Source organism: Cotesia glomerata, linkage group LG7 (genome assembly GCF_020080835.1).
Source record: "Cotesia glomerata isolate CgM1 linkage group LG7, MPM_Cglom_v2.3, whole genome shotgun sequence".
Classification (NCBI taxonomy): Eukaryota; Metazoa; Arthropoda; class Insecta; order Hymenoptera; family Braconidae; genus Cotesia; species Cotesia glomerata.
The window spans coordinates 901138-928682 of record NC_058164.1 but is presented as its reverse complement, the minus strand read 5'-3'; the positions used below and the strand labels follow the sequence as shown (position 1 = coordinate 928682).

Sequence of the window (27545 nt, the reverse complement as noted above, 5' to 3'; positions counted from 1 at the left end):
AGTGCTTGCAGGTAACTATCTTATGCATTCCAGTTGATTATTTTTCCAGCTTGGTGAGTTATAAAGTGCCTAATTTTACAATTTTATTATTTATAATATTTTTTTACACCTAAAAATCATCAGAAATTAATTTATTTTGCAAAAATAATTTTTTTATTACTATTTTATTATTATTTGGCGCTAAAATTGAGCTGCCCCAATGGGTATGTAACCGCTTCACTCGGTAACCTGGCGACGAAGTGGAGATGACTTCGCGCAACTCAACTCAATTTAACTTAACTTACCTTACTTAACTTGTTTTATTTTCCTTTTTGGTATTTTTTGCTGCTCCGGAAACATTGATTCTCCAAGTTATCATATCATATAATTACACCTGTATTACTTTACTTTCCCATTACTTTTACTTTATATTAGTATATAATTTAAATATAATTTAAATTTAAATTTGGTTATATTGTCATACTTTAATCATTATTGTAAATTAATTATAAGTCTATATTCATGTAACCCTGTTAATGGTTTAAACTGTTGGGTTTATTATTCAATAAAATAAAATAAAATAAAAAATAGCAGCCGCCATTTTGACGCTGTCAGTATTTTCCCACCTCTCGATCTTACCAGCTGTTTCCTGTTATATACTGCGAACAAAATTGTCATAAACTATCTATACCCGAGAGCGATCACATGGTACATGGTTTCTTTCTAAATCATCAATCGGCATAACAAAACGCACCTAAAAATATATAAAGTGTAAATAAATTTAGTGAGTTAACCTCACCAGTGAGTAATACATACAGTGATAAATAAATAGCTCCAAAAAAAATAATAAAAGTGTATAGTGCACAGTAAGTAGTGATAATAATTAAAAAAATAACCAAACTTATTAATAAAAATGTCAGGACACAGTCAGCACCGCGATAGGTCTCGCAGAAAAGATTCACGGAACGACTACGAGCAAAATAATCGTCGCGAGCGCAGCAATAAGGACAGGTATCACGAAAAGAATGATAGACATGACAATAACAGGAGCAACGACGACAGATCACCTCCTAGAAAACGTCAGCAACCTAGAGAGCGTAGTCGTTCTCGACAACGCGACGAGAGGAGAGGCTCCAGGTTCGAAAACCGGAGGAATGATAGGCGTGAACGAAACCACGACAGATTCTCCAACCACGAGGAAGATGCTGGTAATCCGAGAGTCAAGAGAGAGTCTTCTCCAGACTGGGGCCGATCTCGACCTAAAGACGAGGAGAAGCCCAAGCCAGTCGAGAAGGAAAAGCCAAACTTTGAATTGTCCGGGAAGCTGACTGAGGACGCAAACACCATCAACGGCGTCGTCATCAAATACGCTGAGCCTGATGACGCCAAGAAGCCTAAACGGCGCTGGAGGTTATACCCTTTCAAAGGCGAAAAGGCGCTACCTTTCATCCCTGTCCATCGGCAGTCAGCTTACCTGCTTGGAAGGGACAGAAAAGTCGCGGACATTCCGTTAGACCATCCGTCCTGCTCCAAGCAGCACGCTGCGCTCCAATATCGTCTAGTTTCCTATGAAAGAGAGGATGGCAAGTTTGGCAAGCGGGTCAGGCCTTACCTGATCGACCTCGAGTCTGCTAATGGCACCACTGTCAATAATGTCAAGCTCGAGGCCAAGAGGTTTCATGAGCTTCTCGAGAGGGACGTCATCAAGTTTGGATTCAGCTCCAGGGAGTATGTTTTGTTGCACGAGCACAGCAAGGATGACGAGGACGATGATGATGTCGATCTTCCTAATGACACTTAGGTATTATTTGATTTTTATTGTCTATATTATTAAGAGGATAAGAAAAAATTTATGATTCTCATCGATAGTCAATTTATTATAAGTATTTCGACTGCATTCGAAAATTCTTTATCTCTAGATACATAATTAAGAAATTACTTTGTATCTTGAGAACTATTGACATTTTTAAAGATATAAGCTCATTCTGATGTTACATTCATCGAGCCCTTTCATTTAAGTACCCACATCAATTTTTCATATATTTTATATATTTATATATTTCACAAATACCATATATATAAAATATATAAAAAATGCCATGTGGGTGTTCAAATAAAAGGTCTCGATGAGTGTAATGTCGAGGTGAGCTTATATCTTTAAAAATGTCAATAGTTAACAAGATAGCAATGTCAGTTCTTAATTATTGACATTTTTAAAGATATAAGCTCACTTCGACATTACACTCATCGAGACCTTTCATTTGAGTACCCACATCAATTTTTCATATATTTATATATATTATATATATGTATATATGAAAAATATGTCAAAAATGCATGTCGGTACTCAAATGAAAGCTCTTGATGAGTGTAACATCAGGATGCGCTTATATATTTAAAAACGTAAATAGTAAATAGTTAAGAAAGTACATTGCAATTTATCAAATAACTTGTGAAGTATTGATATTTTTAAAAATATAAGCTCATCCCGATGTTACTCTCGTCAAGACCTTTCATTTGAGTGCCTACATCAATTTTACATATATTTCATATATTTATGAATATTATATATATATATATGTATATATGAAAAATATATCAAAAATGCATGTGGGTACTCAAATGAAAGCTCTTGATAAATGTAACATCGGGATGAGCTTATTATACCTTTAAAAACGTCATTAGTTAAAAAAGTACAGTGCAATTTAACAAAAATCATTGTTCAATGAAGCAAAATTTTATTTACTTATAGTTCACATGTCACGGCAGTCATATATTGTTAGCTTGTAATTAATAATTAATTGAAAGAAGAATAATTGATAATTTTATTTTTTATAAGTTAATAATTGATAAATTTTTTTTTTTTCAGATTTTGATGGACAAGTGATCGTTATACGCTTTCGATTTTATTTAGATTACGTAAATCGAATGTTAAAGTACCTGGTAACGATCTAATTTAATATTACCAATTATTGTTGTTAATAATTATTAATATTACTTCGTAATTTTCAGAGTTAAAATTAATTAGTGGGATCAGATAATTGTAAATCAAATTTCTACAATTAAGAGTGTTTAAGTTATATTTTTTTTAGGTAGTAATTTTTTGCATTGATACTAGTAAGTAATAATTGTAAATTTAAGATTTATTTAATGGCTTAAATAATTAATGATAATTACAATTAGTGATAATAATTGTAAAAAGAGTTGTTTGTTTTATTTAATCACTTTATTACGTCTTTGATAATTATAATTGTTTTTTTCAATATATTTAAAATTGATTAGTGAAAAATTTTATTTCTTTGGTCGACATAATTATTGAATACTATTTACATTATTATTATTAATATAATTATTAATTACAATTAGTAAATGATTTATGAACGATATGTAATTGTCACAATTGTTGCAAAAGGAAGACTATTGTATTATTAATAATAATAAAATTTAAATGATATAAAATACTTGATATAAAAAAATATTATAAAATCAATCAATAGCTTAAACTTATTAATTAATTTATAGTCATGAATTTTTAAAATTACAATCGTAAAACTATACAACTTATTCATTTTTACATATAAAACTTAACAAATTTATACAATTAAATAAATACTTTAATGAAAATGTAATTGCTGATAACTATTATTTAATTTAATAAAATAAATATCTAGTGATATGAAATAATTAATAGCCTCCAGTTTTATTAAAAAAAAAAAATAAACTGGCACGCTTGGAAGTGATTTTAATCTGTGCATCAATATATAATAAATTTATATAAAATTTGTCATAATTATTAAATATAAATAATTTATAAAAAGGCACTGGTATCAGATCCCTGATATATTAATTATTAAATAAAAAGCTTAACTAACCCTAGTTGAATCAGTATTTACATTTGTATACGTAACAATATTATTAGTACTTTCGTCAATAACTTGAGGCGGTTGTCGCAATAAATTTAACAAGACATTGTTCATAACAAGAGGTATATTTGCTCTACTACCTTCTAAATTCGCGTGATTTTTGTGCACCCTTAAAGTGCCATTGCCAATAATATTAGTTTCATTAATTATAATATTATTATTATCCTTCGGGGCGATCGACGTCGTTGTTATTGACGTGGAAGACGATGTCGAACTATGATTGCTATCTAATGAGTTATTATTATTATTATTATTATTATTATTATTATTATTAATATTATTATTGTTGTTATTACTGTAATTATAATTATTACTATGATTGATATTTTTCAATGGAAGATTGTGTTGAGAGCCAAGGACCGAAGAGCTCGGCCGGGTTGATGGCAATGATCCGCGCAGTGAACTTATAGATGAACCGAGTGAGCTACAATTTCTATCATCTAAACTAATCTTTGAGCTTCCATCATTATTTTTATTATTAATATTACTAGACAATTGTCTTGAAGATCGCTCGTTCAAAGAGGCTCTAAGACCATTTTTAAATGCATTTATAACTTTTGCGTTATTTTTCAATCTCAAGTTGTCCAGCGTTTTGCTCCTCTCGGTGGCGTTCAGTGTCCCAATTTGTGACAGTATATTATCCAAGTGCTCGCGGTCCTCCGGGGTTATCTCGCGCCGAGGAAGCTCGCTGGGCTTTGTAGCCAAGTCCGGTTGTCCGATTTTCTTATCAGCGAGACTTGGTACGATTTGTATCGACCGCGGGACCTCGTACTCGTCGGTCTGGGGCTTTATTATCACGCCGGAACTCTCCGCCAGCAATTCGAGGTATTTAGGTAACTCTACGTCCGAAAGACGGATTGTTGTTACTGTTGTGCTGCTCGTGTCTTGCAGGAACGGCTGCATATCACGGCTTCCTTCTGAACTACTTGATTTCCATGAATTGCCTGAAGATGAAATTTTTTTTGTGGTTTAGTTTATTAATTACAAATGAATTTTGCCCAATGAAATAAAAATAACATTAGTTTATTTATTTTATTATTATTCTAGATACATAATTTAGAAATTACCTTGTATCTTATGAACTATTGACATTTTTAAAGATATAAGCTCATCCCGATGTTACAATCATCGAGACCTTTCATTTGAGTACCCACATCAATTTTTTATATATTTCATATATTTATGTATATTATATATATGTATATATGAAAAATATATCAAAAATGCTTGTGGGTACTCAAATGAAAGCTCTTGATGAGTGTAACATCGGGATGAGTTTATATCTTTAAAAATGTCAATATTTAAGAAATTACCTTGTATCTTGTGAACTATTGACATTTTTTAAGATATAAGCTCATCCCGATGTTACACTCATCGAGACCTTTCATTTGAGTACCCACATCAATTTTTCATATATTTCATATATTTATGTATATTATATATATGTATATATGAAAAATATATCAAAAATGCTTGTGGGTACTCAAATGAAAGCTCTTGATGAGTGTAACATCGGGATGAGCTTATATCTTTAAAAATGTCAATATTTAAGAAATTACCTTGTATCTTGTGAACTATTGACATTTTTTAAGATATAAGCTCATCCCGATGTTACACTCATCGAGACCTTTCATTTGAGTACCCACATCAATTTTTCATATATTTCATATATTTATGTATATTATATATATGTATATATGAAAAATATATCAAAAATGCTTGTGGGTACTCAAATGAAAGCTCTTGATGAGTGTAACATCGGGATGAGCTTATATCTTTAAAAACGTCAATATTTAAGAAAGTACAGTGCAATTTAACAAAAGTCATTATTTATTGAAAAAATTTTTTTTTTAATTGAAAAATAATTAGAAATGTATTTATAATTATTATTAATAAAACCAATGATTTATTAGAACCCAAAAAAAAAAAAAAATAATAAATATTAATAAAAAAAAACCTACCTGAATAATGAATTTGATTCTCGTCAGCAAAGTAAGCCATGTTAGAGACGCCTGCAAGCAAGCACGAGCCATGCAATGGCCAATTTGAATCAAAGCACAATTAAATAATATAGTTTGTTAATTAAAATGATTTAAAAAGTACACATAGATAAGTACATCGATAAAATAAAATCATAATAATATAAATGATTGCATGATTAAAAAATGAACTTTGAAACATAAATGTATTAAAAAGTACTCCGCGGTTGTAACCAGAATTAAAATAATAAAGGCATGCATTAATTTAATTAAAGATTAATTAAATAAAGTCAAGTAAAAAAAATAACCAACCTCGCCGCGCTAAATAGTGACCCGCATGCACGGGGATTAACGTCGCGTCATCGGTGTTGTTTTTCAAGAGCGTTATTTCCTCGAGGCAAGTTTTGAAGCATGGTCTGCTGTCCAGATGACTCCAACAGCGAGACATTAATTGATAGAGCGCTGGGGGGCAATTTATTGGTTTTGGCAGTCTTCCCCCGGCTTGGGTCACGTACTGCAATACTTCACCGTTCGTCCTGGCGGGGTATGGCTGTTGTCCGAGGGAGGTTATTTCCCACATCAGGACTCCGAAAGCCCAGACGTCGCTTCGCGTCGAGAAAACGCCGTCTAATAGAGCTTCTGGCGGCATCCAACGGACTGGGAGCAGTCCTTCGCCTTCCTGATTAGAAGAATAATAAAAAAATTGAAAATTTATTCAGAAAAATGCTGAATACGCAGAAAAAAAATTAACTTGAATCAAGAGAAAAATTCTTGAACTGAGAAAATAATTTTGAAGAGTTTTATTGTCTTGGATCAAGACGAAAAATTTTTGAATCAAGTAAAATTTATTTTAAACAAGAACATAAAATTCTTCACTTGATTCAAGTTAATTTTTTTTGTGTAGAATACGCTTGAAGAAGTAAATTAAAATTTACCTTACGGTAGTAATCATTTTTATAAATATCCCTTGCAAGACCAAAGTCTCCAATTTTAACCACCCGATTTTCGCGATTTTTCGCGGAAACAAGACAATTTCGACAAGCCAAGTCTCGATGAACAAAGTGCAAGCTCTCTAAATAATGACAACCACGAGCAACATCTTCACACATTGCCAGCAAGTCCTGTAATCTCAACGCGCGATGATCTGTCGGAGGTAACGGACGACTAGATCTTAAATAACTCAATAAATCTCCCGCCTCCATCAATTCCAGGATCAGCCACGGCGAATCCTGTTCAAGACAAACTCCCAGCAATCTTAGAACGTTTTTGTGTTTAAATTGACTCATCAGTTGAGCTTCTTGTAAAAATTCAGTCTTTTCATGGGCTGTAGCGCCTTTGCGCAAAGTTTTTATTGCTACGGGCGTTATAACTCCCGGACCGTCCAAATCTTTAGCGTTTCCTTGGAAGACTTCTCCAAAAGCGCCTCTTCCAAGAAACTTGTCTTTTTCCACCTGATGCTTGCTTATTTTCATAAGCATCAGTTCTTCGTTGTCATTCTGCAAAGATGATACATAAAGCGCGTTTGCCTGGACAAAATTACCCCTCGGTATTTCCCTGAGTGTCGCCAATTCGACATCTGACATCACCGGCGGTAAAATTGACTTTTTGACTTCTTTGCGCCGTCTATTGTACACTAAAACCAAAAATTATAAATTATAAATCATTTTTTACAATCTTTAAACCACAAAAAATTTTTAATAAAATACTTACAGCAAAGGAAGTAGCAGAAACAAATTAATACAATAATAACAAAAGGCACACTCAATCCCAAAATTAATCCTAAATGCTGTTGGCTCGCCAAAGTAGTCCCGATAGTATCAGTAAGGTCGATAATTCCGCTTGTCTCGCTCCACCCGCCAGACCCGTAAGCATTAGTAGCTTGAACACGAAACTTGTACTTTTGATTCATTTCCCCAACGATTATCCAGTAATTGTCCGTACCGGTGTAATAAAGCTTCCATCCTTCATTATCTTGAGTAGCTTTTAAGCCTTCGAGATCGTTTTCGATGATTTTACCCTCCAATCGGTACATCTTGACCTGAGAGCCGTGAGCCCGAGCCGGTTCCCAGTTCAACTGATACACGGAATTCCTGAGTTTAGTGACGCTAGGTCTTCCAGGAGGACTAGGGACATCTCCAGAGGTTTGGAAGGTGAATCTCGCATCTGAAGGCCACAAGAAATCGTCATGGTAGTTTGGATACCGGAGAATCAACCTGAATTTGTAGAGCGTTCTTGGCATTAATCCGCGGATGCGGTATTCAGTTTTGTTGTCTTTACCGACGACAAAACTATCAGCAACTTGCCATTTCTCCAAGCCGACGGTAGTGAACTCTAGGGTGTGATTAACGGTTACATTGACCATCGGTACCCAAGTTACATTCAGGGTGTTGACGCTACTCGCGATATTAGTCAGATTATTAGGTTCTGGATACATGCTGACAATATGACCCTCGCTTTCCCCATAAGTATCGTTAGAATCCGCCGGGTAAGCTCGGATGTAGACCAAATAATCCTGCCCAGGAAGCAGCGGCTTCAAAAGCTCCATGAACCTCCCATCAGCAGCTTTGCCGAGATTTTTAATCAACTTTTCCCCTTTTGGACGCTCTCCGTTAACCAATCTAAGAGTTCGCCAATGAATTTCGTATCTTACTGCGGCTGCGTTCAAAATCCGCGGAGCTAGCCAGTAAACTGCGGCTAAAGTTGGCGTACAAGACTTCACCGTGACGTTCTGAGGCGCTGAGGGAGCGCCAGCAGCAGTTCTCAAGACAATAGGATTCCCAAACTCGCGTTTTACTTTGATAATATCGCTGTAGTAATTACTCAGCGCCAATTTAAACTGGTACATTGTAAACGGCTGTAAGTTTACAATCTCAAACTCTTTTTTGTAGGTCTTGAACTCCAAGATGTCGTTTGTATCGCAGGTTGTTGAATCGTGGCATCTTGAAACCTGAATTGTGAACAGAGTTCCCGGTAGATTGTATTTCTCGCAGCCTAGATGGGTTTCTGGGTTTGGTAACTTTACCGTGATGCTGTTAGACTTCTTAACCAATTCTTCGACGGTGTAAGACATTTGGTACGGAATCAAGCAGTCGGAATTTGGATAGGACTGCAGTGATTTTCCAATTGCTTTGATGGTTCTGATATTGTCGAAGTAAATTCGCTTGATGTCCTGCTCGTAGGGGTAATTTTTGTTAACGTAGTGAATTCCACTCCCAGCAGCGTCCAGCCAATAAACATTGATCTTGTCCGCTGTTAAAGAAATTGGAGGTAGTCCACGATTGAATCCTGAGCTTATCACGTTGCTGCAAACACAGCCATTGATACCCGCAATGTTCAAATGCTCCTCCATCGACGTCCAGTACATCACCGGGTTGTGAGGATCCGTGCTGTCTATGGTCATTGAAGGCTTTATCAACGGTCGGTATGGACACGAGCAATCAGTGTCATCGTGGTTGAAGAAAGGCCTGATGTGAGAACCGTACAGGTCTGATTGCACAATACTTCCATGCTTTCCTGCAGTTAATTCAATCCAGAACAAGTCACCAGTCAAAGGTGATACTTCCAAATTGATGATATTTCTGCTGTTTGTTACTATTTTTTCGTAAATCAACGTTCCAGAGGACTCCCAAGCGGTCAAGTCCAGTTTCAAGATACTGCTGACCCCAGACTTGCGTTGATATTCAGACCAATACAGGTTTCTTGATATCCAGTCGACGCACATTGAAGTAGCAGTGTTGTTGAGCGACAATATTTTCGTCGTATTGGTACCGTTAAAATTGGCCATCACTATTTCCTGCATTTCGTTGATCCAATAAAGCTTATCATCGAGCGTGACGTAACGCATTTCAATGGCGACGTGTCTCGTCAAAATAACTTCACTCTTCAAATCAAGATCCACCAATTTAAGAGCGTCAACCGATGCAACGATCAATTGAGGCACCGGATCTTCGTTCTCTGTCGAAATATTAATCATGTCAGCAAACGAGCCTGCTCCGACTTCCGTGAAAGCTTGTACTTCAAAGTAGTATGTTGTATTTGCCCTGAGGTTATTCACAACGTACTCCCATTTATCGTGCTGTACTTCCAGGCCATTGAACACGTCGACATTTTTGCTATTGTTCAAAAACCAGCAGTGTAAATTGTAACCTTTTATGATTCCGTTTGGATATTCCGGTGGATCCCAACGGAATGTTATTGTAATATCAACATTATCATGATGATGTTCATTCGCATCAGTATTGATTGGTGCTCTGTTGAACTCAACAAACCCACGAACGTTTGTAGGCTGTGTGGGTTCGCTCTGAGGCGATCTCAGAACTTTTCGGGTGTGCATCGCAGCTCCCCAGTAAGTAAAAGCCTTGATAGTAACCTCTAACAACGAATACGGCAAGATTTGCTCGGAATTGTTATACAACATCGTAGTATCCGTCGTTATTTCGGGATTAGCGTTAGCGTTTATGTAATTCGCGAACTTAACTTCATAGAAAACAGTTCCATGGTTGATATTAGTCACTGGATCCCAGGAAACATTGAAATTACCCCAAGTACCTATCACTCTAATGCTGTTTAGCGAAACTGCGCGAGGTATCACCGTGATATTGTCAGCTGTCAAGCCCGGAGGGTATTGATGCAGAGCAGGATCCATTATTGCTACCATATGCAGGCCAATCAAACTAATCCCATTGATCATTGCAGTGTTTTGGCCAGTCAAGTCGCCAATAACTGCATTTCGATCGTCTTGTAGCCATAACAGGTGCTCGGAAAAATAACAAAGGGGTCCTTGGATATTTGGGTACTGCAATGACGAAACTTTTTCCGGTATCAATCTTTGACTCATTGGTACTCTTTCCGAAGTAGGCGCTCGATACACAATCGATCCACTTTCGTAGCTTCGAACTATCCAATAGACATACCGGTTTTCAGTGTCTATCGTTAAACCCATAACCTGTTTTCCATTGAAAATTTCATCTGAATGATAGTAACGTCGGTCTAGGCCATTAAGACGCGCTACTTCAACAGCGTGACCAGTAGACCAGTATAAATACGCCTCTTGAGAATCAATGATCAGTTCCTTGACTATCGCGAGTATCGACATCGGTTCCTGCTGAGTTCCGTTCAAATTCGCGCGAGTTATGATCTGCTGCTTCGGATTCGCCCAGTACAGCTTTTTTGCAAACCAATCAACGGCTACAGTTCCAACGGAATTGATGTTCAACTTTGTTTTCTGGTGACTCGTAATATTGTAGCGATACAACGCGGAGTTATTCCCTACAAAGTACAGAGTATCTTCATACCAACTCGCATCAATAATATGGTAGTCATTGTCGTTGTCCTTCAGCATATCTTTGTAGATCAAAGTATTGACATTTTCCCCAGTAACATCACTCTTCAGTAATCCTTCATTCGCAGACCAGAGAATAGAAGCATGTGAGTTTTCTCGCAAAGTTTTTCCGCGAAACTCGCTCGACCAAGGTCCGCGGCCTGCGTGTGTATAAGCCGCTGCTTTAATAGTATACTCTGACTTTTCACGCAAATTGTAAACAGTATGCGAGGAGCCAGTAATGTTCCGTTGCTGAACAGTGTGGCCAGTAGACTCGTCTTTGATCTCCAGTTCATAGGACCAGTTTTGCCAAGCGCCTTTTCCTTGACCCCCAAGTAGATGGGGAGCTTGCCAGGATACTTTAGCTCTTTCTGCTCCTAGAACTGCTTGAACCCCTGTTGGAGGGTTCACTGGCACCGGAACTGGTTGGCTTGCGTCCATAAAGACATTCACGCTTACAAAGGAACCGTCTGACCTATCAGGATACGCGTTATGAAAATACCGATTCTGCCCGGAGTGATACCCTTCCGTCAATACTTCCACGCCATTTGTCCAGTAGAACAGACCATTGGCCATCGCCAAGGACACTACATTCGTGAACTTCGGCTGCTGAGTGTTGGCTCTTAGGTTCAAAACTTCTCGGCCGTCTAAAGAGACGCTTATCACCGTATTTTGAGTGTGATCTGGTACCAGTAGTCTGAAATTAGTATGATCGACTGTAAAAGCGCCCAAATGTGTGTCTTCTAAGATCAGATAAGGCTGAACTTCGTGTTTTATCCCATTACTGATGTCTGCCAAATCCAAGCGAAACAATCCACCCCGAGTGACCCAAAATAAGTAGCCATTGTAAGGATCCACTTCGATGTGCGTCGGTCGGGTCATGAACCCAGCCATTGCTACAGTCAATCCTTTACCGTCCAAATTGCATCTTGCTATTTGCCAGACCGTCGTCGCGTGATTCACTTCGCCCAAAATGTACAAATGGGAGTTGAGCCAATCTACTGACAAGCTTAAAGGCTTGAAGTTCGCTTGGTCCGGTCGCAATACAACAATTGGCTCGGTTTCTTTCAGTATTGTAGTCCTGTAAATATACCCCATTGAATCGGACACGAATAATTGGGCCGAAGAAACGTGAATTGCTACTCCGCGGATGCGACCGTTTGCTCGGTAAATTATGCTTGGCTCATCCAACATGTCTGCGCCTTGTTTCATCACCACATGCTCACCGCCTAAGATTAGTATTGGTTGTTGTGTGTCTTTTACTGCAAAAAAATCTTTTTTTATTACATTTGATGACTTTAAATTATTTGAATCTTTGCAAAGAGGAGGTGAAATACTTACCAGCTGGCTCGGGAGGTGTCGTTATGTATGTAACCGCTGGAGGTCCATCCCCGACTGCATTCCTCATTGATACACTTACGGAGTAATTTTGATTCGGCTTCAAATTTTGGAACATATAGTGGTCTGTGTTCTCAGACGCTGGTATGTCCTAGTTATTTTAAAGAAATTAATTCAGTATTTATCGAAAACAAGGTGACTTTTCGGTGGAAGGATCAAATAGATGCATCCCGTTGTTAGATTGTAAGAGGACGCCATGCCAGAAAAACTACTGTCTGGTTCGAGCTAATCTTTAGGGATTAATGCGTAATTTTTTGTTGTATTTTTTTGGAGCTTAATTTATTAATCGTGCTGCGAAGCGTGCAAGTGAAGTTTAGCAAAGCGTGAAAAAAAGCAGACTGTCGAACCAGCGTTAACTACTAATTGCAAGTAGAATAAGTGAAAAAAAATATTTGTACTGTAAATAAAAGATTGAGCAGAGAGAACTAAAAAGTGCAACTAAAAACGTGAAAATAAAAGTTTTATTGAGAAGTAAAATATTGCGTTTGATTCTGGCAGGGCGTGTACCTTGTTAAGCAAGAAGAAATCATCTCCTTGCAACTGTAAAACATAGGACAATAATGGACCGTTGGGAAAAGGTCCTGGTTCCCAAGATACAGAGACCCTGTAACTATCGACGGCCGCTGCTCTTACAATTACCGGTACTGATGAGGGGCTACCCGCAGCTAATGTCAGTATAACTACCGAAGGGGCTGACACTATCGGCTCGGGATTGTGTTGGGACGACTTCAGCAGCAAGGCCACCCGAAACTATAAAGATTTTTTTTTACAATAATTTTTTGCTCTTTAAATTCTTGATTTTGCTTCAATTTAACTTTTTTTATTCATAATTTTTGATAATTAATAATTAATTTAATATAAAGCAACAATTTTTACCCTGTATTTGGTATACGGCTGGAGATTATCCACCAGAATTTGATCATCTTCTCCCCAAGACTGATTACGACAGTACTGCCAAGTTTCCGCGAGCTCTTCGTACCTCCATTGGACCAAATAAGAAATTCCCGCGGCTCGCCTCTTAATGTCAACCCCTTTCCACTCGAGCCTCAGAGATGTGGCTGTCAGCGAATCCGCGACAAGAGCCGGCGCCGGTGGAACACCTATTTCCGCTAATAAACAAAACACATTTAAAATTTAAATCATAAATAAAAGTGACTCAATGTCACACTATTAGTTAATGCATTCATGTGATAAACAATTTACAAATTAAACAAATTACAAAGGTATCAACGTATCTCGCACTCCGATCATTTACGGAAACGCATAATCACATAATTTGAGCAGTTTAACTAGATAAATGACTTCACCTACTCTCTGTAAGCTTTACTGCAAATTCTAACCGCCTGACACTTGGCCTTTGTGACAATAGACTATCAAAATATATAATTTCCCAGCTAGTTAGTCTCTTTTGTCTCAACGACATATATATATACAATGTTTTTGTTTACAAAAACTATAAACAATATTTAAAGAGTATAATTACGTCATTAGAATTTAATTTACTTATTTAGACTTTAAAATCATGCGATCAAGCTCTCACGTAGCTGGAAATGGCTCAAAATCGTCAAAATCCCGCAAATCAAAATCATCTGGTGCAGAAGAAGCAACTAGCCAGAGCCAAAAGAGCAAAAGCATCAGCAATAGCAGCGAAGATTTACTCAAAAGTCTTAAAGACTACCAATTGACTTTGGATTCTCGAAAAAATGACTTCCTAAAAAAATGGAAGCTGTCTCAAGTTAAGCAAAACGCTTCGCTCAGCGATTTTGAAGTTTTGCAGACTCTTGGAATGGGCGCGTTTGGTCGCGTAAAATTGATAAAACACAAAAAAACCTCGGAGTACTACGCGATGAAAGTTTTGGACAAGCGCAAGATCATAAAGACCAAACAGTTAGAGCACACTCGCAATGAAAAAAAGGTCCTGCAGTCAATAAATTACCCATTTGTGGTGACTCTCAAGTATTTCTTCAAAGACAACTCGTATTTGTACATGGTATTGCCGTTTATTAACGGCGGTGAGCTCTTCAGTTATTTGAGGCACAAAGGGAAGTTTACCGAGAAAGTTGCTAAATTTTACGCAGCTCAAGTCCTGCTGGCGCTTGAGTACTTGCATTATTGCGGCTTAGTGTACAGAGATTTGAAGCCAGAGAATATTTTGATCAGCTGCGACGGATATTTGAAGCTAACAGACTTTGGATTTTGCAAACTGATCAAAGTCAGGACTTGGACTCTCTGCGGAACTCCTGAATATATCGCGCCAGAGATAATCATGTCGAAAGGCTACGGAAAATCGGTTGATTGGTGGAGCTTCGGGGTGTTAATTTATGAAATGACTGCTGGGTACGCCCCGTTTTACTCAAAGGATCCCATGAAAATTTACGAGAAGATTGTGAATGGAAAATTCAAGTTTCCGGGGCATGTTGGTGAAGATTTGAAGGACATCGTTAGCAATTTGCTCCAGGTAGACTTGACGAGGAGGTTTGGGAACTTGAAAAATGGAGTTTTGGACATTAAGAAGCACAAGTGGTTTCAGGGGACTAATTGGGACTACATTTATAAGAAGAAGTTGAAGGCTACTTATATTCCGGCTTGCAAGAACGAAGGTGACGCTAGTAACTTTGATTTCTACGATGAAACGTCGATGACGATTGAGTCCAAGGATTTGTTCACTAAAGAGTTTGCAGATTTTTGAATAAAAGGGTTTAATAATTGTTAAACTCACCTTTTAGCTGTTGAAAGTATCGATTCAACGCGTCGTGGCATCCTAGTACACAGTAGAGTTCTTTCGGCGGTAGTAATTCTTGTGTACCGTTCTGAAAAGTTATTTTAGGTTTAATGATAATGCTAGTCAAATTAATTCGTAATGTATTATGTATAGTTTGTATTTATGATAAATATAAATGAAAATATAAATATAGACAAACATTGAGTTTTTTTTTTAATACTAAAGTAAAATGTACTTACACATGTTGATTGGCAACTTGTTTCTAAGGCCTGTTCCCATGCTGCGCATCCTTTTTCACACTGGAAGAAAAAATCAATGTCGAGTGAGTCAAAAATTTTAATTTTATTTTTAAGAATATATTATTTAGACATTTAAAAAAATTAAACCCTAAAATAATTAATTATACACGGTATTTAAAAAAAAATCAAGTCACAAACAACAGCTTACAAAATTGGTTAATTAAAAAAGCACTTTAGATAGTTATTAAGTGGCTCTAACTTGAGAATAATAAATTATAAGAATTAGTCTAAAGAGGAGCCTGTCCCTTTATAATAATTAGTCTTGTCTTCACGGTTCTTTTTAAAATGGTTTATCCCTAACCGTTATACGAGGACTGACGTCATCAGTGGCTTATTTCGATCCTAAATTAATATTATTTAAATTGACTTTGATGTGGACGAAAAATATCGAGAATTTTTTTATTTTATCAATCGTAGAAATAATATTGATAATTTTTTGAATAAATCCTCGGTCATTGTAGCGTGAATAAATGCTACTAAAACAAGCAAGATTAAACTAGATGCTTAGCATTAAACATTCTATGACGCAAGCTCGAAACTCGCGAGTTATGTGCCAGAATAGAGCGGAGTAGTTAAGAGTGAAGACTCATTAGCTTGAAGAGAATACTGGGTTGAGGAGAGACAATGAGGAATTATAGAAAAATTATAGACGTGGGAGTTGTTGAGTCGTATTTTAAATTTTAAATGTTAAATGAAATTCAGTTGATCAAAAGTAAATTATTTGAATAAAATGGATGTTAACGTTAAATATAAAGCAATATTGTGTATGTAGGAACAATAATGACTAGACCGGATCGTGACATAATTCATTCGAGTTAGTCGCAAATGAAAGTATAATTTTATTTTATTTTTTTATTAATACGTCGAGTACGTTCTGCAACCAGCAACCCAACCAAGCCAACTACATCACATCACAACTAACATAATATATTAACGTGGAGATGGCACGTGCCTTTACATTAGTATATAACGCCTACGTTCATCATACGGCCCAAGAACATCATCATACACATGTCGCGACATACTCCTTATTGCGGTACGTGTCCTCGTATATGCATGCATCGCTCGTATGTATTACCATTCCTCCTTCTGACTTATTGTACGTACTGTCTTGCTCTTGACAAGACATGGATTTAAGAATTGCAATTTAACGCATCGACGTAGAGAAGAAAAGGAAGTTGATGATTATCTATATTTAAAGGGAATTGACAGAAAGAAGGAAACGAAATAAAAATATTTAACGCGACATTTATTTTATTCATCTAAAATTTATTTTCAAGGTTTTTAGCGGCTGCCCAATTTTAAAACACAGTAACTACAAAATTTTTATACCTACTTTTTTTTAATATTGCTGTATTTTTTATAACTTTTAGACCTTAATTTCAAGTATTTTTTCTTAAAAATATTTATATTCAAGTATTTTCTATTCATAAATTAAATTTTTCATCAATTTGGCAGGCAAACTTTTTTTTAATAAGAAAAATTTCTAAATGTTAGTTACTGTGTTTTGAAATTAGGCAGCCGTTAGGTTCAATATTATTTGCTTTAATCAAATGATTTAGTTTCCTCAAGAGATCTAAAAAATTTTTTGCTTAATCATTTTTTTTTAAATGTCTGATGGTACCAAAGACAATTTTTAATGATTTGATAAGCTTAGGGTAATAAATTACAGTAAGATATTTGAAATTAAATGATATTAATGTCAGAAAAATAAAAATAGATAATTTTATCTTGTCAATCAAAATTAAAAAAATTATTTGATATCAATATGTTTTTTTTTGTAAGTTATTAAAATGTTAGCTAATGGACTTAAAAGACAACATAGATGTTTTATATTACAAGCGCCATGTAAGTATAACTCAATAGATTAAGTAAATAATCGGATTTAAAGATCAATTGTAACACTACCATCATTTGATTACGGGAATAATTTTAATATTATGACGTCTACATTATGCATACGGATTTTATTATTATTATTATTGTTGTTATTATTATTATTATTTATATTTTTAAAATTATTATCACTATCTATTTTCGAAGCTCGTTGCTCTTGGAGGCTATCATTAGGTCATATTACAAAAGTGACTCTTATTGCTTGACAAGAATATCTCACGATTAAAAAAAAAATCAAATAATCTCCAAAAGATAAATTTTTAATTTATTATTTCGATTTAATATCTCCCATTTTTTTATCACGTAAGACCGATATTTTATAACAAACTAAACTTTCGTTACAATTATCAAAAAATAAATAAAAACAAATATATATAATATATATATATATATATATATAAGTTCTGCGTTATTACCAAATTATCGAGCTCAGATATTACATCCCCGTAGTGTAAAAACATAGTACTACATGTTTACTACACCCGCTGTCAGTGGCAATGAAAAAATCGCGAGATAAGCCCGGTTTAGTTTTAAAATTTAAAAATAAAATTATAATAAAACAGAGTAAACTTAACCACAGAGCAGTGCCCGTTAATTTCTTGTTTCCTCATTAAATCCTCGACGAGTACCCTGTCGAAACCCTCACCCACCACAACTCTCTTCCCGCCGTAAATATACATTATTTCATTATGTTTATTTATTTATTTATTTATTCACTTCAATAAATTTATACAATTTATTCAAAATCAAAGCTTCTAATTTTCATTAAAAATTCGCGTAAATTAAATTTAAAATTGCGACCTAATTTAATTTTTAGCTGGAATGAATAAAAAATGAAAGTAACACACATTACAGTTGATAAATTAGTGCATGCATAATTATATTGAAGCGAGGATTGCAACGTAAACATAATAAAGTAAATTTGTGTATATGAAATGATATTATTTTTTAGTCTGGTACTTCCGTAGTAGCAGAATCCGGGGTCGCACGTCAATTTGATGACATCCGTTAAAAAACGACACTTGTACGCGATCCAATTTAAAGTCACGAAGCCCTACATGCCGCCGAGTATTCTTTTATTCCTATACTACTTGTTCAAGTGCATTAAATAGATATATACGTATATTGTAGACGGTAATGTACTTACATGTGCTCACATACATAAATATAAACATTAACATTAACATTATACATGTGAGAACAAAGTTTGTTTTTATTTGCGGTACCGATGATATATAAATTCATGGGCTGAATATCAAGCTCGACTCTTTCTCCCCATGACATTTAAACGTAACACTAGCACCCCGTGAAATGTAATGGACCAACCACGGGCAGACTAGACCGGAAACTCAGTCATTAGCACCGAGGGACCGTCCGGGTTATTCTTTTATTCCCTTGCTCGTTATCCAGTACACGCCAATGTCCAGAGCCCAATCATATGCTCCTTCAATCGACTTCCGAGACAATACGCTTTTTTAAACATATATATTTTATTTAAATCTGACAGTGTGGACTTTCATTTGGAATTATAATGATACTCTTTTACTCCAACCGGCACATGTCCTTTCATTGATGCTTTCAGTTGTAATTATAGTGATTAATTTTATTAGTTTATTTATTTAATTACCTGATCTATTTTGCATCTTACGCCGCATCCAACTTCTGATATGTCATCTGTGCGGTTCTGAAACAGTAATTTTTTTTTAATTAATATTTTTACTTTGTTTTTTAAGTCAATATTTATTATATTTATCTTGTTCTTAAAATTAGAAGAAAAAAATCTAAAAAGCTTCATTTTATAAAAATATTGCAAATTGTAATCTATATTATTAAGAAAATAAGCAAAATTTTGTAGTCAGTGTATTTATATGATAAAATGGGTTTTTATGGTTAAATTTGGTATCTATAGAAAAGTCTTGACCTGAAGTTATGCCTTTTCATGGTTTCATATCATTCTCACCAATAGTCAATTTATGATGATAAGTATTTAGGCTGCATTCGAAAATGCTCTATCTCTAGATACATAATTAAGAAATGACCTTGTATCTTTTGAACTATTGACATTTTTAAAGATATAAGCTCATCCCGATGTTACACTCATCGAGACCTTTCATTTGAGTACCCACATCAATTTTTAATATATTTATATATATGTATTTATGAAAAATATATGAAAGTGCATGTGGGTACTCAAATGAAAGCTCTTGATGAGTGTAACATCGAGATGAGCTTATATCTTTAAAAATATCAATAATTAAAAAATGATCTTGTATCTTGTGTACTATTGACATTTTTAAAGATATAAGCTCATCCCGACATTACACTCATTGAAACCTTTTATTTGAGTACCCACATCAATTTTTAATATATTTATATATATGTATTTATGAAAAATATATGAAAGTGCATGTGGGTACTCAAATGAAAGCTCTTGATGAGTGTAACATCGGGATAAGCTTATATCTTTAAAAACGTCAATATTTAAGAAAGTACAGTGCAATTTAACAAAAGTCATTATTTAATAAAGCAAAATTTTATTTATTTATAGTTCACAAGTCACGGTAAGTCTTTTAAACTAATAAAAAATAAACTCCCATTTAAATGCAATTATTCCAAATTTGCCCCATTTTTCGAGAAAAATAAACAAATATGCTAACGAGGTATAATTTAACCAAACTAATACACTAATACATCTCATGCGTAGAAAGTCTACTAAAATTCCCATGAGTCTAAAAAATACACAACACGGTCCGTTACCCACCCCCGGGTCCCCGGAAACAATGTTCAGCGACTCGTGGATTAACTTTTCGTACATAAACTAAAAAAATTAAGTGTTTATAGTCGGATATCCACCTGTGTCCCGGAAGCGGCTACAATCTAACGACGTAACACACCTGAGAATAAAGAACAAAACTTAACACTCGCATAGATGTAGATAAACATAATAGCTGTAATAATATGATGTATATTTTAGATCCGAAAACACTTCCCCTCTTCCGGATTTTTACATTCACTGATTTATAATAATGATCTGAGTGTGCATCAGCCTTTCGCGACAACGTAAGGGTGCCAATTGAACCGGATGAAACAATTTATAAGTTCTAAAGCAGCATTTTAATTTACCTATTTTTTACGGCTTCGCTTTTGCTTTTTTTTTTTTTTTATCTTTCTAGCAAAGATTTCCTGTTTAGTTTTTTTATATCTGCTAAACTTGCCGGGCTTTTCTCAGCACAGCCTTACGCTTAATTCTTGCACTAAAAATTATTTTAAAAATATATTATTTAATTAAAAAAAAAAAAATTGTAGTCGTCATTTATGTAAACAAAAATCGTGGGTAAATAATCGGTAGAAAAACAAAAGAACTAACGGTTGAATTGAACCTCTGGTTAATGAGCTAAGCGAGTATATATATATACCTGTTGTATATCCGAGGAGTTTTTAACTACCAACGTCTTCGTCACGGTTGAAAACACCCGCCAACTGTTGCACCTTTTTACTTAAATGTAAAATAAAGCCCGTATATTTTACCCGTAACCGTCTCTCAAGGTTCGGTCTCCCACAACTTCGAAGCCCAATATCTCAATCAGAATCCTTAGGAATTTTTCACCTTAGTAAAAAAGTTATTTTCTTCATGCTCGCAAATAATTAACAAAAAATCAGTCCATTTTTTATTTATATTTAAAATCAATTCTCGGTATTATTGATAAATTATCCAGATATTCTAAAGTCACACGATATCGAGTGTCGGGCTTAAATTCACGATCTATATGTAACATAATATATTCATTGTCTGGCATACTTGCGGTAAGACTTTTATTTCATCAAGACCATAAAAAGGGTCATCTTAATTTTGTCCTGGCAAATAAAAAATGTAAAAAACAAAATAAATGCTGATTGCTGATGATGATTTTGGGAACTAATTTATCTAATTGACCAAACACGGGATGATGACCTCTGGATTAAGAAAACGATCCCACGGATTCTAGATTCCTAAATTGGTCGAATTTACCCAAATAATACATAGGGGACGCTACTGTGTTATTATTATTATTATTATTATTATTATTATTATTATTATTATTATTATTATTATTATTATTATTATTATTATTATTATTATTATTATAGAAAAGCCGGTATATATAGCTCATGGGTACACGCTTAGAACATTGTACATGTTATTACAGCGCCAGACACCCGTATAATGACCAAAATCGTCTTACAATCCGTAAAATTGATGATAAATAACTTCTGACCACCATCAGGCTGCTGCTGCTGCTTTGAATTATGTACAGTTCCGGTTTTGTAGATTAATTTTTAATTGACTCCCCTTAGAACCCCCGGACTGTATCTTTCTGATTGATCTAGATGTTGATCTATCGGAGTAATATAGAGCTCGTGTCGTTTAATGAACGGTATTTCTGATTTTGTGGAATATCTGAGCACGGAATCCTTATATTATGTAGTACGTCATGGTTGACCCTTCATGTTACATCGGACAGAGGATGTGACAGGCAGGAAGTCGATTGTCGACCAAACGTCGATGGTATTGCATATTCCTGGTTGTTTACTCTCTATATTGTTTATCATTCATATTTTTTTTTTTTTTTTAGGTCAGATTAGAAAATTTTATGGGCTTTAGTATTAATTTTTAATTAAAAAATTAGAAAGCTATGTTTTACAATTAAATTTTATCGACAACTTTATTTTACCGATAATTAGTATCGTAAAATTCAAATAATTTCATTAAAAAAATTAAAAATTGATCCTTAAGCAAACAAGCTTATCAGATTAATGTTTGTTATTTACATAATTAAAAAAAAAAACAAATTATTTGTTATAATTTATAATTATAAGTAAACATAAATATATAAAACTAAATCATCCGTAACGACTCATAAGCATTGAACGTTAGATAAATTGCATAATTATCGATCAATCGAGCTGTAAAACAACTCAAATGCATTTAAGATTTTTTATTTATTTATATTTATATTATTTTAACCCTTCACTCTACGTCTTGCGTCTACCTAACTGGCGCCACCGAGATCGCCGTTTCAAAACAACTAGAGAAAGACATTAACCCGCGGATATCTACCCCTTTATTTATTATTTAACATCTTAAATCCGTGTTTACGCTTCGAGAAACTAACCAGCGGCCAAGTTTTAATGATCTGCTATAAATATCTTCAAAAATCTCAACCACAAGTCAATTTTAGTAAACATAATTTTTTTTTTTAATTTTATCGCCTTCCACAGAATTTTCATAACTTCTTACTCCTATTTAGTTTATTACTATTACACGCGTATTATTTAAAATCCGTGAAGTTATATTCCGAACGCTGTTATGTAAACTTATCCAATCTGACATTGCATCTGACGGATCGCAGAAAACATACAGAGATAGAGGCATTACAGCCATTTTAAACGTAAATTGATCACATGCGAATGATAAAGCTATTTTTTTCATTTTATTTACAATAAATACAATAACAGATAAATTATCCTGGGCTAAAAAACAGGCCAGTCTTTTCTGCAATAAATATCCTTTATACTATATTATATTATTGTAAATAGAGCCTTGATTAATAATGAGTTTAATAATACAACCAGTAGACCAGTGAGTGAAAAATAGTGTGCATATATATTTATATAAGCGTGGTTTTATATTTTGTTAGTATGTAGTGTAGCTGGTTGGTTTGCTTATGGTTATAGTGATGATGCGCTGTCGTGTAGTTAAGTTAATTAATGGACAGTACAGTCTGGCTGGAGAGTCTTTAAATTGATACGTCCTTCATCTCAACTTTTAGTTTCACTATTGTGTTTTTATTTTTCGGCTTATCTGAATTTTTAAACCATTTATATTTAAGCTTTCTCTCGGTTGTATTAGACAGATCCAAGCAAATTGATTGCTGATAAGTGTAATTAATAATTTAATTTATAAATTAATGGTCACTGACTTTAAGATGTTGAGGGTGAGGGATTAATTTAAATTGCAGTGTTAATTTATCGCTTTTTTTTTTTTTTTGTCATAATATAACTTATTGTTATATTTATTTGAATAATACTTCCAAGTAAAAGCAAACGTTTTTACGTTATTCAATGATTATAATTAATAAACAACATCATTTCTTGGCTGTCAATATAACATATCGTTATAAATAATGAACTTTACTCTCTTTAAATATTTAATATTAAATCAATGCGTCGTTATTATTTTTTTAAAATCAATTATACTTTATTAAATAATTATTTTTTTAAAAACTCAAATAATAGACCCTCAAAAAATGATTTTATGATTAAAGAATTTAAATTATAAAAAATATTTTTTTTTAAAGCAAATTGTTGTCGCAAGTAAAAATATTTTGTCCAATAATAAAATTAAATAATAAAAAATAAAGTACTTGCCTGATTGAAATCTAGGTCGGGGCATCTCGATGCACAATCTTGTTGTAAATTATCACCCGTAAATTGTTGCTCCTCAAAATCATCTGGCAATAAAGCTCTCGCAATATTTACCGCCAATACCAGCACCACTAACGAGCATATTCGTTTAATCAACAACATAATACAGTAATATATAATTTATTTTTAAATCGGTACGTCATTAATTGTTCAAAACAATTTATCAACTATTATTATTATTAATATTTGTAATTAATTTTAAGTTCCATCGTCCGCCTATCTACCCACTTGTTTATTTTTTTAACTACCATGTTAATCACATCTGTAACAATTATTAAATTGTTAACATATTCATTTCATACAATTAAAGTTATTAAATAATTACTTAAACACTCGGAAAGTGAGAAACCATGACAGGTTTAATTGCCGATCGGTAATTAAATAAATAATATAATAATAATGATAAATGTTTTGAAAAGCGTAGTGTAGGTGGTTGTTTAAGGCTGGCGAGCATAAGAGCAACTGACTCTGAGTGGCCACAAGACACTCGACTGACTCCCACCACGTACCCTTATCTCTTTCACTTCATTCTGTTCCTATTCATTCCGTATACCTATATGTTATAATACGTGATGTGCCCTTTTTACTCCCCATAGTACTACACAATGCTCTACACAATACAACCCGGCAATCAAATGCTAACTAAGGCGTTAGTCTGATTCCTTTGGGGTAGAGATAGGGGCAATTACTTCCCGGTTATTTTATTTAATTCAAGTAGCCAAAATTAAAATAAAAGCTATGCACACAAAAAACAAATTTTTTCCGCCAAGAAAATTTTAAGGAAGACAAAAGTTATTTCGGAGCAAGAACACTGATAGAAGGATTTGTTTATAGTTAAAAATATTTGTTAATATTTAACAAATCATTTATTGGATACCACTTTTTAGTCCTTAAGAAATATTACTTAGTATTTAAAAAGCTTTATTAATATTTAATCAATGAATATCTGATTTATTAAATACAAACAACTCATTTTAAATACTAAGAAATATTTGTTTGATACTAAAAATGGTCTCTAATAAATGATTTGTTAACTATTAACAAATATTTTTAATACAAATAAATCCTTCTATCAGTGAAGAAATTTTCTTGGCTCAAGAAACTTTGACTTCATTCAAGAAATTTTCAATCTTCCTCACTCTAATAAAAGGATTTGTTTATAGTTAAAAATATTTATTAATATTTAACAAATCATCTATTAGAGACCGCCTTTTAGTCCTTAACAAATATTTCTTAGTATTTAAAAAGATTTATTAATATTTAATAAATGAATATCAGATTTATTAAATACAAACAAATCATTTTAAATACTAATAAATATTTGTTTAATACTAAAAAGTAGTCTCTAATAAATAATTTGTTAACTATTAACAAATATTTTTTAATACGAATAAATCCTTCTATCAGTGTAATATTTTCTTAAGCTAAGAAAATTTACACTCCAATTAAGAATTTTTTTTCAGTGTGCAGTAGTATGATTTATAATTATCGCAGTAAAATAATGCACCAAAACTTGAGCGTAATTGGTACAAGTTGTCGGAACGAAATTGCATCGCCGTGGGCCAGTTTTATATGTTGACGTTGGTTGCATTACCAGTTGATGCGATGAACATCAACGAGTAGATGCTTCGTTCATGACTCTTCAGCGGCAGTGCACTGGTCAATTGGCAGATTGACCTGTTCTTACTATCCTCGTAAACCTTTCATTCATCTATACGCACGTGCTGCTTATTATATGCTCAGTATTAACCATTTCTAGACTTTTTTTTACATATATATTTCTTTTAATAGCCTTCTGGTCGTTGGCCTATTGTCTTTGCTTGTCGCTGTTATTATTATTGCCGCGGTTATTTATTCTTTGCTAATTGTTGAATAATTTTCTCAGTCGTAAAATTAATTTTATTACTTATTATGATTTTTAGGTTGTTTATAATGATTTTATCCTTGAAATTTTTATATAAATTAACAATTAAGCGAATGTTTTGATTAAAAAACTTTAATTTTATTAAAAATTGGTGATATTTTTTAGTTAAAAATTTATAATTGTCTGGAATAATAATTGATAAAAATTAGATTGATTTTTCATAAAAATGAATAACAATTATAATATTATTGTAAGATGAAAAATGAATTTTATGTTTAAATGTAAAGGATAAAATAAAATATTAAAAAGATTTTGTAAATTCAAATCCCATTGTGTTGTATGCGAGTGAATGTCGATTACTTATCTCCGATAACCCGAAAGGTTTCGTCGTTTCAAAATAGTATGAGACTAGTTAGCTTCTTGTCTCTTTTTGTACATCCTAGCTTATATACGTATACGTATTTTTATTTATAACAGAGTCATATTTCATCGCAAGTCTATTTTTCGTGTCTATAATTTAAAATTAGAAAATTTTATCCAGAATAAATCCATACAAATATAAAATAACCAGATATTAGATTATTTGATTTTAAATATATTATTATTTAAAAATTAAGCAATGGGGAATTTCATAGGTGATTTCAATAGGATACACAACGGATGGGCGTCAACCAGGTATCCGTTTGTTTAAAATAACTATACATTGCACACATCACGCACCGGGGATTTAAAATTTTAAAATAGAATGTAAACTCGACAATTTACACAACCACCCGTCACTTTGTCATTTTTTGTAAAATTAACCTAAACACACATTCGCTTTTCTTTCATTTTCATTTTTACGCTTTATTAATATATTATTTTTTATTTTTTAAGTACAAATTTTTTTTCTACATCACGTTAAATTTATAAGTTTAGTAAATAATCTTCAGCCAAAAAAAAAACTTGTTATAAACGGATAAGAAAATTTAGAGATAGTTCCAATTAATTTAAAAATCTACAAGATAATTTAACTTGACAAAAAATTTTCTTACAAATAAAAATAAGAGCCAAGAAAAATCTGAAGATAATTCCAATTTAAATAACAGTGGCATTAATCATTTGCTATCGGAATAACTTTTTACTGTTAACAAATCTCCCATAAATTAAAAGTATCAATTTAAATTCTTTCGACACATTTATCAATAAACATATAAATTGAAATAATTATCTAAAAATTTTAAAACAAAAACAAAGTCTAAAATAAAACAATGATTGCAGAGTGAGCCTAAGAAGTGCAAAGATTTATTTAAAAACAGTTAACGCAACCGAGCAAATTAAGACTGAAAAGTTACGAAATGATAGTCCAATCGAGATTTAAAATCCTAACTTGAATGGCCGTTGCAGGTTACCTAGAACTTCCTGCGGAAATGGCCAATATACTCCTCCGACCTCTAACTCATACACTAGTTATACTTAGTATACTCCTCTCTCCCTCTCTGGGTCTTCTCCTTCTCTCCCTCCGAGTTATATTCGTTCGTTATATACACCCCGGACCTATATAATATATGATCGCCCTAACAACTTCGGCCCGCTCTCGTTCGACTAATCAACTTGATGATCTATGCGCCTACAACAAAACGTTACATCCTTAATTTTACCTATGCAACCACTCACAGTTACATCAAATCTCCCTATTTTTAAATCCACTTTGATTCTTT

General features: G+C 33.6%; 3 protein-coding genes across 9 annotated transcripts; 2 read left to right on the top strand and 1 right to left on the bottom strand.

The window, feature by feature from the left end:
- Window positions 1–628: 628 nt before the first annotated feature.
- On the top strand, window positions 629–3141 carry LOC123269800 (smad nuclear-interacting protein 1). Of its 2 annotated transcripts, XR_006510464.1 has the most exons (3): window positions 629–1780; window positions 2849–2922; window positions 2992–3141. XR_006510464.1 is itself a non-coding variant. In XM_044735651.1 (2 exons), the coding sequence occupies exon 1, from the start codon at window positions 893–895 to the stop codon at window positions 1778–1780; it is 888 nt and encodes a 295-aa protein (XP_044591586.1). In that variant the 5' UTR covers window positions 629–892; the 3' UTR covers window positions 2849–2985. The 2 variants fall into 2 exon arrangements, 1 of the variants encoding a protein (XP_044591586.1); XM_044735651.1 differs by lacking the exon at window positions 2992–3141 and having other exon boundaries at window positions 2849–2985.
- Window positions 3142–3682: 541 nt separating this feature from the next.
- LOC123269797 (proto-oncogene tyrosine-protein kinase ROS) lies at window positions 3683–27013 on the bottom strand. 6 transcript variants are annotated; one of them, XM_044735643.1, is made up of 13 exons: window positions 26880–27013; window positions 23925–24243; window positions 19144–19200; window positions 15561–15620; window positions 15319–15409; window positions 13476–13708; window positions 13107–13349; window positions 12543–12690; window positions 7592–12463; window positions 6817–7514; window positions 6194–6560; window positions 5864–5914; window positions 3683–4846 (listed from the first exon to the last, which is right to left on the bottom strand). In XM_044735643.1, the coding sequence occupies exons 2-13, from the start codon at window positions 24081–24083 to the stop codon at window positions 3843–3845; spliced, it is 7983 nt and encodes a 2660-aa protein (XP_044591578.1). In that variant the 5' UTR covers window positions 24084–24243; window positions 26880–27013; the 3' UTR covers window positions 3683–3842. The 6 variants fall into 6 exon arrangements, with proteins under 6 accessions (XP_044591578.1, XP_044591580.1, XP_044591579.1 ...); XM_044735645.1 differs by lacking the exon at window positions 26880–27013 and having other exon boundaries at window positions 3683–4154; window positions 4188–4846; window positions 23925–24690; XM_044735644.1 differs by lacking the exon at window positions 26880–27013 and adding an exon at window positions 24307–24690.
- Window positions 14106–15458, top strand: LOC123269799 (cAMP-dependent protein kinase catalytic subunit 1-like). The gene has a single exon (XM_044735650.1). It carries the CDS (start codon window positions 14122–14124, stop codon window positions 15286–15288), a length of 1167 nt encoding a protein of 388 aa, XP_044591585.1. The 5' UTR covers window positions 14106–14121; the 3' UTR covers window positions 15289–15458.
- Window positions 27014–27545: the final 532 nt, after the last annotated feature.

Excerpts from the sequence above, each read along its gene's own strand:
- LOC123269800 (XM_044735651.1), top strand. The coding sequence starts at position 893 with ATGTCAGGACACAGTCAGCACCGCGATAGGTCTCGCAGAAAAGATTCA.
- LOC123269799 (XM_044735650.1), top strand. The coding sequence starts at position 14,122 with ATGCGATCAAGCTCTCACGTAGCTGGAAATGGCTCAAAATCGTCAAAA.
- LOC123269797 (XM_044735643.1), bottom strand. The coding sequence starts at position 24,083 with ATGTTGTTGATTAAACGAATATGCTCGTTAGTGGTGCTGGTATTGGCG. Across the intron at positions 12,464-12,542 it reads GACACCTCCCGAGCCAGCTG|TAAAAGACACACAACAACCA; the intron begins GTAAGTATTTCA and ends ATTTTTTTGCAG. Across the intron at positions 6,561-6,816 it reads AAAATGATTACTACCGTAAG|GAAGGCGAAGGACTGCTCCC; the intron begins GTAAATTTTAAT and ends TCTTCTAATCAG.